The sequence below is a fragment of the Mastigoproctus giganteus genome, chromosome 5 (assembly GCF_048544385.1).
Source record: "Mastigoproctus giganteus isolate SK-2022 chromosome 5, ASM4854438v1, whole genome shotgun sequence".
Lineage (NCBI taxonomy): Eukaryota > Metazoa > Arthropoda > Arachnida > Uropygi > Thelyphonidae > Mastigoproctus > Mastigoproctus giganteus.
This window is the reverse complement of record NC_143579.1, coordinates 109,351,144-109,366,428: the sequence shown is the minus strand read 5'-3', so window position 1 is coordinate 109,366,428 and position 15,285 is coordinate 109,351,144. Positions and strand designations below refer to the sequence as shown.

Genomic DNA, 15,285 nt, shown 5'->3' with positions numbered 1-15,285 from the left:
TGGGAAACACTGCTGTATGTGAAGAGTGGTACTGGAAGCACTATTTCTGATTTTCTTAAGTGACATTGATGAAGGGATACAGGGTCTGATGTTAAAATTTGCAGATGTCAAGAACAAGAAAGTAGTTAATGATCACTGTGCAGCACTTATTCATGATGATTTAGATTGGCTTCAGGGATGATCAGTAAAGTGGTAATTATGTTTTAATGTAGCAAAATACAAGGTCTTATGCTTGTGGAATAGCAATCCCAAAACAACTTACACAATTGGTGGTGTTGAATTAAAAAAAAAAAAAGGGGGATAGCTGAAAAAAAGCATTTGGGAGTTGCGATACAGGCAGACACGAAGTTCCCCCAGCAGCATAGATGGGTAGCAAGGAAAGTCCATCAATGATGAATAAAATGTTTTCTTGTGGAGATAAGTAAGTCATAATTCCGCTTATAAGGCAAATATAAGACATATAGGTGCCTTTATAAGTGGGAATGCACTTGGAATGCTGTGTCCAAGCATGGAGACCACACCTGAAAAAAGATATTCAGTTTCAAAAGGGTTCAGTGGCAGTATAGTGATTTCATAACTTGTCTCTCATTTGGAGATGTCCAAATTTCCCCATCAAAGACTGGAGGAATTTCCAGAGTCCTCTTCAATTTAGTTTGTAGTGAACCAATCTAAGACAGAGGGAGTAGGCTTCCTCATGAGGCAAGTAATGACAAATTGTTATCTCCAGCTACTACAGAATCATTTTTATATTTTCAAAAAATTTGTAGACAGATCAACTGACCATCAGCAGTATATTTTTATTCTGCATCTATTTTTGTACAGAAACTCTGTTACAGAAACAAAAATTCTGTTTCTACAACAGAAAATCTTTCTTGAATACTAAGAATTTTTCATAGGTCTAAATTTTAGATGCCTTGTAATGGATATACATTAATAATACAGTATTGTATTACATAAGAACGTTATTTGCAGGTAAAGCAACAGATCACTCCCTAAATTGTAGTAAGATAAATGTATTGTGGAAAAACACAAAAATCTATATACAGGGTGATTCACTACCAGTGCGACAAACTTGCAGGAGGTGTAGGGGACACAAAGACAAATCGGAATCACATAGCATTGCAGGGTCTGAAATGCCTTTGTCACGCAGGAGGTCACGTGGACAAAGAAGCAAAGAAAAAGAACAGAAACAGCAACTCGTTAGTGTAACAGAAATCATTTTAATGACAAGTTTTACATTGGCAAAAAGTCCTTCTGGCGCCTCCATAGCCAGGTGGGAAGGAGCAGCAGTGCGTAGCACACGCTTCTTGATTAGACCGGGGTTCGAGCCTGTCACCACCAAATACGGAGGATACGGAAAGGTCAGGGAATGACCACCGCATATCCCGGAGCAATATGGCCTTAGTTGCTAATGCTCCTAAAAACCAAATAACAACAAAAAGTCCTTCTACAGAAGGTATTCGAAAGTTCAACCAGAAGCAGTCCGCCGCCGGACTGCTTCTGGTCTTCTTCACAGTGCCGCCGCATGGAATCCCTAACGTTCTGGAAGATTCCTGGCGCGTCTTGAATCTCACCGGCAGCTACAGAGATGCGGGTGACGAGGTCTTCAACTGAATCAACGGGGGTCTTGTACACCAATGTCTTCATTTGACCCCAGCAGAAGAAGTAAAGGCATGATAGGTCCGGCGATCTAGCAGGCCAATGAACCGGACCACCACGACCTATCCAATGCTCTCCAAATGTAACGGTTAGGTGTTGGCGGACGTCATTGGTGTAATGTGGGAGAGCCCCATCATACTGGAACCACATTGAGCGGCACAACGACTGAGGAACATGTGTTTCTTCAATAAGTTAGGGCAGGACTTGCTGTAGAAAGATCAAGTATGTCCTACCGTCCAGACGATGGGGCAGAAGGTACGGTCCAGTGAAGTGGTCTCCAACAATGCCAGCCCAAACATTGACAGAGAAACGGCGTTGAGTTGCACGTGTTCGCGTACCATGGGGGTTCTCCAAAGCCCACAAATGGGCGTTATGTTGATTGAAGGTTCTCTCTCTTGTGAAACTTGCCTCATCCGTGAACAATACGGAAGCAGAAAATGCACTGTCTGCCGCACTCTGTTGAAGAAACCAAGTAGCAAAAGTCCTCCGGAGTGGATAATCCACAGGCTCCAATGATTGGACACGTTGCAGATGGTATGAACTCATTTGGTTTGTTGACAGTATCCTCCATACAGTGGATTGGAAAATACCCAATCGTTGGCCTATCGCTCGAGTACTCGTACTTGGATTGCCTTCTGCAAGACGTAGGACATTCTCCTCATTGTGCGGCATCCTCGTCGTTCGCTCTCAATTCATGGTACCTCTCGTGAAACAACTAGTCTCATGTAACCTTCTGTGCACACGTGCGAAAATCGTATGATGAGGATCATGCCTGTGCAGGAAACGTTCATGTACAAACGCAGAGTGGCGTGCCCGTTACAGTCCGCAGCTCCATAAGCGAGGTGTATGTCAGCCAGTTCAACATTTGAATACTCATCCATCCTACTGCCTCGGAAATCGGTTCGCAAATGCTGACTTCCAGTGGGATCGCTGTTCACACGACCTCCCGTTCAACGTCCTCTACCGCATAACGAAGGCTTTTTGGACCCTGCAATGCTATGTGATTCCGATTCGTCTTTGTGCCCCCTACACCTCCTACAAGTTTGTCGCACTGGTAGTGAATCATCCTGTATATGCCTGACTGACACATATATATGTGTATCAGCCAGTCACAATATATTCAACAGAGAGAGAGAGAGATTCAAATGCATTTTATTTTTTCTTGGTTTTACTTAGTGCCCAGGAATTTATGACTTTCACAAGCCAAGTTCTTGCAGAGCGAACACAGCCAGAAAGTAGAACATCTGTTAAAGAGCAAGGTAAGTGTTGTTACTTGTCCAGTTTTGTTTCAGCTGTACATGTAGACCCGTGAACTTCAGCTTTCCAAGTAGTGTTTTCTTCCAGGTATCCATTGTTTCATTTATCATTAATCCTATGCTTGATATAATACTTTCAGTTTTCTCTCTTTGGAAGTAGTGATATCAAAAAGTTTTAAAAGACTGTGACAGTGTCTTGTTAACCACAAAAATGAAGCTACAGACAAGATGGCCAACTATAGGCTGGTTAGTTTGACCTCAGCAGTAGGGAGAGTTGCAGCAGAGTTTGTCGTAGGAGTGCATAACAGGATCATCTTGAGAGCATATAATATCCCAACTGTATCACAAGGTTTGGTAAAGAGAAACTATTGCTTGACCAACCTGATGAACTACTATTACATAGTTGCATGGGAGTTGGATGCAATGATAATTTTGACATCATTGCACAGTTAGCAAGCATTTGACAATGTCATGGGAGCTTGCTGTACAAGCTGAAGCATACTAGGATTACAAGCAAAATTGAGGTGTAAAGGATGGGAAGTAGTGTTGTTATAAATGGTCATCTTATAGTGGTGGCCAAGGTTCCCTCAAATTTTGGTGCTGGGGTAACTCTTGCTTCTGATTTTCCTTAATGATATTGACAAGAAAATATAGGATATGATGCCAGGATTTATCATGCAAGTCAGACAGAGTATTCTTGGAATTCAGAAAATAACCTGAGAATAACTTGTGCATTGAAGGGAGGGGGACAAGGGTAAATGAGAAACTTGTACTCTATTTACAGAAAGGAGACAGTGCATGGACACAAAAGTATGTGTGTCCATGCACTGTCCAACACTCAAGAAAAATCAGGAGTGCCAGGGATTCCAATTGAGCTAGTCTTTCAGCATAATCACTTGCTTTGCTTGATATCTCTTTGGAGCAATATGGCCTTAGTTGCTAATGCTGCTACAAAAACCAAATAGCAAATAGCTTGATATCTCAGACTGTCACAGACCACTGTAGTCACCTTTACGAAAGCAAAAACCCTTCCCTTTACCCCTGATAGTAGTGACCTCTTTGAGTAAATCCCACTTCAGCACACTGTGATCACTGCTACCTAGTGGTTCCTTTATCTACAGATTCTTAATGCATGAAGAATCACTACTGATAAACTTGATCTGATTGAAAGACAGATAACAGCATTAATTTATGCTATTTTAATTTTTCTATTTGTATAATTAATGCAACTATATGCTTAACTATTATGCTCGTTTATACATAGAGAAGTCTTGATTTTTTTTAAATGTCTTGAACAGGTTTTGAAAAAATGGCCTTGATCAAACTATCAGAATAGTTGATCATATTGAATGCAGACCAAATTTGGAACAAATTCTGTGAATAACCATACTACTTTCAGTTAACTTTACATTTTATTGAGGAAAAGACAATACTCAAAACAGTTTAAAAATGTTTTATTTTACATACAAAACAAATTATGAAGCCATACAGTTAATTTGTGTAGTTATCTGATAGTGCGCCGCCTCCGTAGCCAGGTGGGCAGGAGCAGCAGTGCATAGCACACGCTTCTTGATTAGACCGGGGTTCGAACCAGTGACCACCAAATACGGAGGATGCGGAAAGGTCAGGTAATGACCACTGCATATCCCTGGAGCAATATGGCCTTAGTTGCTAATGCCCCTAAAAACCAAATAACAACAATAACATCTGATAGTGCCAAATTTGTACTTACTAATAAGTGTGTACTTACTAATAAGTGTGTCTTCCAGGGAAATTAATGGAGTCACTGGTTAAAGAAGCATTGCAGGATTATCTAGACAAGAATGCAGTAATAATTCAGATGCAGCATGGGGTTGTTAAGGGAAAGACTTCTTACCAATTTGATTGGATACCGTGACATGGTCACAAAGGAACTGGATGCAAAAAATAATTTTGATATCATATACCTGGATTTCAGGAAAGCTTTTAATACTGTACAAATTGGAGCTGTATGGCATTAAGGGCAAGTTGCTACAATGCCATAAAGATGTTTGTGTGGGAGAAGACAGAGTGGTAATCAGTGGACACTGCTCTTTGTGGACTAATGTTATTAGTGGTGTCTACCAGGGTTCGATGTTGGGCCCATTGTTGTTTTTTATATTTATCAATGATATTGATGAAAGTATGTCAAGCTTAATGTCACAGTTTGTAGATGATACAAAGGTTGGCATGTTTGTTAATAACAGTAATAACAATATGCTGCTGCAACAGGATCTTGGCAGATGGGCTGAGAAATGGCAACTGAAGTTTAACGTTGACAAATGCAAAGTACTGCATATGGGTAGCAGTAACCCCAGAGAAATGTACCATGTGGTGTTACACTCAGGGCAGTGGAGAATGAAAGAGACCTGGAGGTAATTGTGCAGTCATATATGAAGTTTTCTGAGCAGTGCAGACAGGCTGCAAGAGTAGGTCATGGGTTCTTGTCAATGGTATACAGGAATTTTGCGAGCAGGGATAAGGAGGTGATTATCCCTTTGTATAAGGCAGTGGTCAAGCCATACTTTGAGTACTGCGCACAGGTTTGGAATCATCATTTTAGGAAGGATTATGAGTTGCTAGAACGGGTATAGAGAAAGGTAACAAGACTGGTGAGGGAAACAAAGGGGTACCCTTACAAAGAAAGGCTTAAGTATTAGCATTAGTAGAGGCATATGATGTAAGAAAGCAAGCTTATACAGCATCAGTCAAAAAAAAAAAAAAAAAAACTTTCCCATTTAACCCATCCATTCATTCCAAATGTTTGTCTAGTTCTGCCTTGAATTTATTTAAGATATCAACTTCCACAATGACAGATGGAAGTTTGTTCCAGCAATCAATTACCCGTGGCTATAAGCAAATTTCCACACATTTATTCAACAACTGTCTTTCCTCAATTTCAGTTTATGTCCCCTCAGGTTTGTAATCTGAGCAAGAGGAAGAATCTCATCAGCATTGAGCCTGCTCAATCCATTCAAGGCCTTATACACCTCACAGGTGTCTACTCTTTAGATGCTCCAGTTTGCAGAACTTAAGCTGTTCTTGGTAAGCTTGCTCCTTTGTTCCCCTCACCAGTCTTGTTGCTCTTCTTTGTGCTTGTTCTCGCAACTCTTCATCCTTCCTAAAATGAGGCTTCCAGACCTGTACTCAAGGTGCAGCCTGACCATTGCCTTATACAAAGGGATAATCACTTCCTTATCCCTGCTTGCAAATTGCTGCGTCTGGAGAGACTAGGCATGTGCGAGGAGATCTGATCAAGGTGTATAAGGCCTTGAATGGATTGAGCAGGCTCATTGCTGATGGGATCCTTCCTCTTGCTCAGATTACAAATCTGAGGGGGCATAAACTGAAATTGAGGAAAGACAGTTGTCGAATAGATGTGTGGAAATTTGCCTTTAGCCAGCAGGTAGTTGATTGCTGGAACAAACTTCCATCTGTCGTTGTGGAAGTTGATAGCTTAAATAAATTCAAAGAAGTGGACAAACATTTTGAATGAATGGATGGGTTAAATGGGAAGGTTTTTTTTGGCTGATGCTGTATAAGCTTGCTTTCTTGCATCATATGCCTCTGCTAATGCTAATAAGGCCAAAAAGGATGGGAAACACTGGCTCACAGCTTTCCTAGAGGTATTAAGGGAAATCTGTTGTAAGTGGAAAGGAAAGCAATCTCTTAGTTTTCTGTAGAAAACAGTGAAGGTGTAAATTCAGTTGTTGTTGTTATTTGGTTTTTAGGAGCATTGGCAACTAAGGCCATATTGCCCTGGGGATATGCAGTGGTCATTCCCTGACCTTTCCGCATCCTCCATATTTGGTGGTCACGGGCTCTAACCCCGGTTTAATCAAGAAGCGTGTGCTACGCACTACTGCTCCTGCCCACCTGGCTGCGGAGGCACCTGGAAGTTCAGGTGTGTGTGTGTGTGTGTGTGTGTGTGTGTGTGTGTGTGTGTGTGTGTGTGTGTGTGTGTGTGTGCGCGCGCGCGCAGTGTAACCTAATACTATGGATGTTACTGGATCTCAATTTTGAGAGATTGAACTTTGGTTTAATAATTGTACTAATTAAAGCTTATACAGGATCAGAGAAAAAACAATTACCTATTTAAAAAGTTGCACTGTTCTGTATTGGTTATAGTAAGAGCAATATGGTTTGTGTCCTGTAGTTCAGTTAAAATGGAGCGGTAGTTGAATAAACATCGTGCATTTGTTCAAAACAATTTTAAATCAATTGACTTTCTGAGTACTCCACATAAATTTAGACACCATTTCAACGTTGCAAGAAATGGTAGTGTTACAAGTTGGAAGACCATAACACACATTTACAAATTTAAAACAGCAGTTTCTGTAACAGATGAAAAACCTCCAGGTTGGATGTGTACTGTCCTTACTCCTGAAAACATTGAAAGAATTAGAGAAATGTTACAGCACAGTCTTCTAACATCTGTTAGTCATCAGTCAAGAGAATTGAACATACTATAATGAAACATACACCATTGCTAATGGTTCAGCAATTAGAGTAACTCCATGCTATATGTAAACAAGCTGCAAGAATCTGTGAGAAGTGATTTTCATTAAAAAGGAGCCAACTTTGGAAATGTCTGGTTTCAATAGGATGGTGCCACAAGACATGCTGCAAGACTTTCCACAGACACTTCAAAGGAAATGTTTCCAATTCAAATTGTCTTGTTTTGGTAATATAAATTGGCCACCATGATCAATAGACTAATCTTTTCGTGATTTATTTTTATGGGGTTTCTTACAATCCAAAATCTATGTAAACCATCCACAGATGATTGATCAGCTGAAACAAAATATTCATGACAGAGCAATGGATAATGTGGAATATAAGTAATTGAAACTGTAACCAAACAAATATTTTCTAGTATTACTTTTCAAATTGATGTTCTTGTGCTCCACAATATAAGTATTCCTTTATGCATATGTTGACATACTGTTGCCATTATCTCATGATTAATTTTCTAAAATTCCTCAGTAGTGGGTATTTTCTAGTCTAGATTTATATACCTTTATTTCAAATAACTGCCACAGGAAGAGAGAAAAAAGTTTACCAAGGTTAAAGATGAGGTTTGGTGGCTTTCAGTGGATTTGCAGCAACTAGATCATTTTATGGGATTTTCCATTAAGAAATTATTACAATAAGAGAATAATATGATATGGTACTATCCTTTATAAAATATAGTGCCTATTCCTTAGGGCACTGTCACTTAAGACATCTTGATGAAAAGGTGGCTCTGAAGTGAAGATGCTCTCAAAAAAAAAAAAAAAAAAGAAAACAGTCCAACCACTCCATTAAGAAGAGATTTCTTCCACTCTCCCCTAACAACCCTCCCAACAGCATTTGACTTTCAATTTGTTTGACTAATAAGCATGATCTGTGTGATTGACATTCAGTCCAAACGATTTTATTGGGAAAACTTAATTTTGCCAATTTTTTGGATAAAAGTCTTGCCAAATTCCATTTCATCAGGATTGTCATCATTTAAGGGCTTCACTATAAATTTGCAGTATAAACTTTATATCTAGAATCTCTTTGAACATCTCATAACAGAATTTAGTGACAGTTTCATTTCAGATACTGGTTGCTATGTTGATATGGAAGTATGACATTTGAGGACTGTTTTGTAGAGCTTTGTCAGCTCACTCAGCATTTTCTGTTGCCCTGATAGAATTTAGTTTTTCACTGCTGACAGGGTCTAAAATATCCTGAACACTTGCAAATCTTTTGATTTTGATAATGGAGCAGAGTCAAATGTTGTGGCAACAACTTTGTATAAAAGCATCTTAAAATCCTTTTCATCATCTAATAGCTGCCTCTTTCTAATTAATTTTAAAAGGTTTTAGAAAACAAAAATTCAGTCTATGATTCAAAGATATTGATATTCAGTTCTAAAAGTGTAAAATAGTTATGATTTTCTCTGTGTACATTTCTACTTCATTCAAAATAAACTGAACAGAATACACCATATGTGTGCCTGTATGACTTTGAATCAAATGTGTGGGCCATGTGTGTGTGGCTTGATCATATTGTTTTGACAGTCCACAGCAGTAGTAGCACTATGTCATGTAGTGCAGCCTAATGTGGTTCAAATTCTCTATTTCTGGCAGAAAAGACTACATGTGATGCCAAGTATACATACATTGATATCATGTCCATTGAGTTGTTTTTTGATTTTCTAATTTGTGATCAAGAGGTATTGTTAGAAAACCAAATTGTTGGTAAGATTAATTAGTCTTTCCATTTTTTTCTTTCAAATCAGACATTGCCCAGTTATCTTTTGCTTTGCGTACTGTATTTCTGAAATCCACTTGGTGCTGTTTCAGCCAAACATGAGATTGAAAATCAGTACATTGTTTCATGTATTTTATTTGATTGTGGAGACTTTGCGTGGATTTTGTACAAACAGAGAAGTGTGGTTGATACTTTGATCTGGGATTGCTGTTACCCATATGCCAGTACCTTTCATTTGTTAATGTTAAACTTTAGTTGCCACTTCTCAGCTCATCTGCCTAATTTATCTAGATCCTGTTGCAGTAGCATACCCTGATTACTATCATTAACTACCCTGCCAACTTTTGTATCATCTGCAAACTTAGATATGAAGCCTGATGTACCTTCATTGGTATCTTAAATAAATATAAAAAAAACTAACAGCAGGCCTTGGGTGACTATCTGCAATCTAATAGTGATTGTCCAAGAGAAGCAGTGCCCACTTAATATGAACCCTTTATTCATAGCAGAACTTGCTCCTAATGCTACACTGCTCCAATCTGTACAGCAGTCAGGGGAGGAACCTCCATTTCAAATTGGAGAAAGTGTAATTTATTTTTTATTGTTTTTCATTATATAAAGCCCTACAAATCATTCCTTATCAGGGTTTTTTTTTTTTTTTTTTTTGTGTAGTTGTGAAAAAAGTGAGGTTTGATTTGTGACAAACAATTCCAGGTGACAAAGGCAACCATGTGTTGTGTTATTTCTAATGTGCTTTTTGGTACTGTAACATTCATGCCCTCAACTTAATTTCTAATGTTTTTTTTTTTTTTTAAATTTCTGTATTATAGAACATATTATATTTCATTTCTGTAGAGTATATGTGCCATGTATATACAAGATCTGATGGCCTTGCAGCTGCTTTAATTTCTGATCATGAATATCCCCCTCGTGTGGCACATACTTTGCTAAATAAGGTATATTTTTATTTTCTTAAAATATCTGATTGTTCATATTGCAGATAATGTTAGTAATCTGTAGAATTGATTGCACATAAAATATTTTTAAAATACTTTTATTTTTAGTGAGATATATGAAATGCTCTTTAACCCACTAAATAGCCACTAGAGTATTTAATAAAAAAAATGAAAATAAAAAAAAAAACCCTCTTCAGCAATTTAAAAATCAATGATAATAGAAATGTGAGTTAAAGATTAACCTACATTTCCATCATTTTGTTAAAATTGTTCAAAACTGTGTTTTGAAGAACAAAGATTTAATTCCATACATTTCAACACCCACCTTTAGGTGTGTTATGGTTGGATATAAGATTAAAGTACAAAGTTAAAACAGTTTAAATTAATATTAAATATAAATTAGAGAATTACATTAAGACAATATATACAATATAGTTAGCTACAGGCAAAAGGAACAATGATAGCTGCTATTATTGCCATCGTAGGTCACATATGATCCCAGTGGAGATAACCATTGGTTAGTAGCTGAGGATCCTCAGATTCATTATGAAGAAAATCAACATTTGTCTTGTGACAAACAACTCTTGCTGAATATCTCAGTGGAGCAGAGTTGATGGTGGATGAGTGGATCAGCAGATCGCATTGGCTATTCAGGCATACACTGGTATGCATGATTTTTGTTGATGCGTAAACTGAGTGCAGGTTTATTCCATGCTTGACATAGTGAAAGTGACTAATTTTTTCCCTACACTTTTTTTTTTTTTTTTTTTTAGTAAAATGGAATGCACTGTGACAAATGTTGCACACATTTTATCATGAATTATATTTTTTCTTAATGAAAGTAGTGCTGTAGGTGTGTTAACTGCTATTTATCATTGTGTGTTGTTATTATTACCATAACAGTTTTTTTGATTATTTCATGCTATCAGTATGTTAACAATCCTCATTCCTTTTGTTATGCCTCTGGAAATTTTACACCACAAAGAATTGCTGATTTTTACCAAAGAGCCTGTTGCATTAATTTGTGTTATTATTGGTGATCAAGCCAAATCATAGACCACACATTATATCTGCCAAGTGTTGAAAATGTGAGATAAGATAAATTCCTTGGATTTTATCTTCCATTATCTTACCTGTGCTATGCTGTGAACCTTAGAGGCCACACATTGGATTGTTATTTTTGAATCTGTAGTAGTAGTAGTGGCATGTGATGCAGGAAAGCAAAATGTATGAGCTTATGCAGCATTAGCCAAAAAAAAAAAAAAAAAAAATCACACCATTCCCTCCAAATGCCTGTCCAGTTCCTCCTTAAATTTATTCAACCTATCAACTTCCACAACGACAGGTGGAAGTATTACAGGATACAATACAGAGCTGCAATACAATAACTAAATTTGCTATCAGTAAGCATATTGAATTTGAAGGTATATGTGTAGTTCAAGCCACCTCAAAGAAGTTAACAGTTTACACAAGCTAAACTGTGAATGAACTATTTTTGGATTAGGACCTGCTAAAGAATTCAGCAAATTAGAACAAGCATTAAGGGAAAATAAAGGACTTAAATCAGCAGCTATGAGCAGTAACCAATATCCTTAGACATACCCAATATCCTTCCTGATGAGATAGAACATGCGTTGAAGAAAATAAAGAATCAGAAAGACCCGAGGAAGATGAAGTTACTGTAGAGTTGTTAAAATTGGGAGGAAAAGACATGACACAAAAACTGGCAAGACTCTTCACAAAATGCATTAGAAAAGGTGTGATGCCTAACTAGTGGAATAATGCAATCATAGTTTTGCTGCATAAGAAGGGAGATAAATCAGAAATTGGAAATTATGAAATTATAAACCAATTAGCTTATTATCCCACATCTACAAGTTGTTCACAAGGGTCATTACTAAGAGATTAGAAAGAATACTTGATGAGAATTAACCGAAAGAGCAAGCTGGCTTTAGGACAGGATCTCAACTGTGTAGTAGTAGTGGTAATAGTAGTGGCATGTGATGCAAGAAAGCAAGTGTATGAGCTTATGCAGCATCAGCCAAAAAAAAAAATAAATAAATAAATCACACAACTATTCCTTCTAAATGTTTGTCCAGTTCCTCCTATCAACTTCCACAATGACCGATGGAAGTTTGTTCCAGCAATTAACCACCTGCTGGCTAAAGGCAAATTTTTACACATCTATTCTACATCTGTCTTTCCTTAATTTGAATTTATGTCCCCTTAGGTTAGTAATCTGAACAAGTGGAAGAATCCCATCAGAATTCAGCATGCTCAACCCATTCAAGGCCTTATATACCTCAATCAGATCACTGCGCAGGTGCCTTGTCTCCAGCCACTGCAATTTGCAGAACTTAAGCCTCTATCGGTAAGAGGATCCCTTCATTCCCCTCACTAATCTTGTTGCCCTTCTCTGTACATGCTCAAGCAAATTTACATCCTTCCTAAAATGAGGCCTTCAGATCTGTATGCAGTACTCAAGGCATGGCCTGACCATTGCTTTATACAGAGGGACAGTCATCTCCTTTTCCCTGCTAGCAAATTCCCATATATCATTGACAAAACCCCATGACCTGTCTGCATTGCTCAGAAAACTTCATATCTGACTGCACAGTTACTCCCAGGTCTTTCATTTTCTACCACCTTAAGTGTAATACCACACAGTTGGTATGTTTCTCTGGGATTACTTCTACCCATATGCAGTACTTTGCATTTGTCAGTTGCCACTTCTCAGCCCATCTGCTAAAATTTTCTAGATACTGTTGCAGCAGCACACTACCATTACTGTCATTAACAACCCTGCCAACATTTGTATCATCTGCAAACTTCGACACTAAGCCTGATATACCTTCATCAAAATTATTTTTTAAATATACAAAACAACAGTGTACCCAACACCGGGCGAGCCGGGTGGGTAAAGTGCCTACCTGGGTAAACCCAAAGGTCGCGGGTTCGAATCCCGCCTCAGGCTTGGATCAGAGTACTGCAAAAACCTTGGAAGGTGTATTGTGGCCACAGAAGCCGCTGTGCCAATAACTAACAAAAAAAAAAAAAATAAAAAATACCCAACACTGAACCCTGTGGGACTCTACTAATAACATTAGTCCACGAAGAGCAGCAATGATATATGCTTTACAATGTAATCAACTTTTGCCCCTGGCAGACGTACCCTCTTCTTATTCCATCTATCCTTTTTTACACAATATATTCCCTGACAATAGTTACCAACAGTAACGAACTCCTGTGGGACCAGCGCATTCTGCCTTGGAGATTGCCGCTGTGTTGCCTGATGCCCAGGAGTGAGCTCTGGCTTTGAGTTGGGCAGCTGAGAGCTTGTTATTAATTTCCTATTAGAAATTAATAAGCCCCTCATTAATTTCTTCGAGGGCATCTACCCTACACCTCAAGCTCTCATAGATGCCCATTAGAATGCTGAGTTGTTGCCTAATTTCTAGACACTCTCTGCACCTGACACACACACACACACACACACACACACACACACACACACACACACACACACACACACACACACACACACACACACACACAAAAAGGCATCCTCCTTGGCTAGATCATGTTCTGTTCTGTTCCAGAGAATTCAGCAAATATTTCAAAAGTTGCACATTTTTTTAGGCTGTGATGCATTGGAGAAAATCCCCCCCCCCTCAGTTCTACCCCAAGTCACAGCCCTCCTGCCACTTTGTGCCTGTTGCTTTGCTGTTCTAGTCTGGGGCATGATATTTTAAATTAATAAGATCAATAAATTTAATTAATTAATTGTCAATACTACACTATCTAATAGAATCCTAAATGCAGTGATGCGTATTACGCTATATATTTTTACATTAGAGCTACCTAGTTAACACAATTAAAAATTTGAATTCCCTACCACTATACAAAAACAATGACTGCAAGATTCGAACGAAACAATGGTTTTATGTATATTAAGTAGTAATCTAGAAAAACTCTTATCTAAATTAAAAAATAAAAATAACCAACATAACTAGAACTATAAGACTACGTATAAAGTACAATATAAAATAACAATTAGGTAAATAAAATGGCAAATATTGCTTTTTCGGAGCCTGTAATTCACAGCTGTAATTTTTAAAGAGAGTCAGCGCCCTCTCTTTCGTGAAGGTGATCTATGGATCACCTTCACATAATATTACAGCTAATGGAGAAAGCAAATGAATATAAAACACCATTATGCCTAGCATTTGTGGATTATGAAAAGGCATTAGCATTAGTAGAGGCATTTGATGCAAGAAAGCAAGCTTATGCAGCATCAGCCAAAAAAAAAAAAAAAAAAAAACCACTTCCACTTCACCCCTCTGTTCGTTCAAAATACCTGTCCAGCTGAGCCTTAAACTTATTTAGGCTATCAACCTCCACCACAAGGGATGGAAGTCTGTTCCACCAACCAACCACCCGCTGGCTAAAGGCAAATTTCCGCACGTCTATCCTACATCTGTCTTTCCTCAATTTGAATTTATGCCCTCTCAGGTGATTATTCTGAGCTATAGGAAGAATCCCATCAGCACTGAGCATGCTTAAACCATTCAAGGCTTTATACACCTCTATCAGATCACCTCGCTGGTGCCTAGTCTCCAGACACTGTAATTTGCAAAACTTAAGCCTTTCTTCGTAAGAGCACCCCTTTGTTCCATTCACTAATCTTGTTGCCCTTCTCTGTACTCGTTCCAGCAGCTCTACATCCTTCTTGAAATGAGGCCTCCAGACCTGTATACAGTACTCTAGGTGTGGCCTGACCATCGCCTTATACAATGGAATAATCACCTCCTTATCCCTGCTGGAAAAATTCCTGTATATCATTGACAATACTCCATGAGCTACTCTTGCAGCCCGTCTGCACTGCTCAGAGAACTTCATATCTGCCTGCACAACCACCCCCAAGTCCCTTTCATTCTCTACCACTGTCAGTGTTGTACCATAGAGTTGATACGTTGCTCTGGGGTTGCTGTTTCCCATGTGTAGTACTTTACATTTGTCAATGTTAAACTTCATTTGCCACCTCTCAGCCCATCTGCTCAACCTTTCCAGATCCTGTTGCAGAAGCATAGTGTCAGTAGTGTCCTTGACAACCCTGCCAACCTTTGTATCGTCTGCAAACTTGGACATTAATC

The 15,285-nt window shown here is 38.5% G+C and overlaps 1 protein-coding gene across 1 annotated transcript in view; it reads left to right on the top strand.

Annotated features, from left to right (window-relative positions):
• Positions 1-15,285, top strand: part of Ykt6 (YKT6 v-SNARE homolog) — a 139,424-nt gene that overhangs the window by 47,015 nt on the left and 77,124 nt on the right. Inside the window, exons 3-4 of the mRNA XM_090373400.1 lie at positions 2,836-2,918; positions 10,032-10,132. Of these exons, the coding sequence (XP_090229526.1) occupies positions 2,836-2,918; positions 10,032-10,132 (184 nt within the window). The remainder of the gene's footprint in view (positions 1-2,835; positions 2,919-10,031; positions 10,133-15,285) is intronic.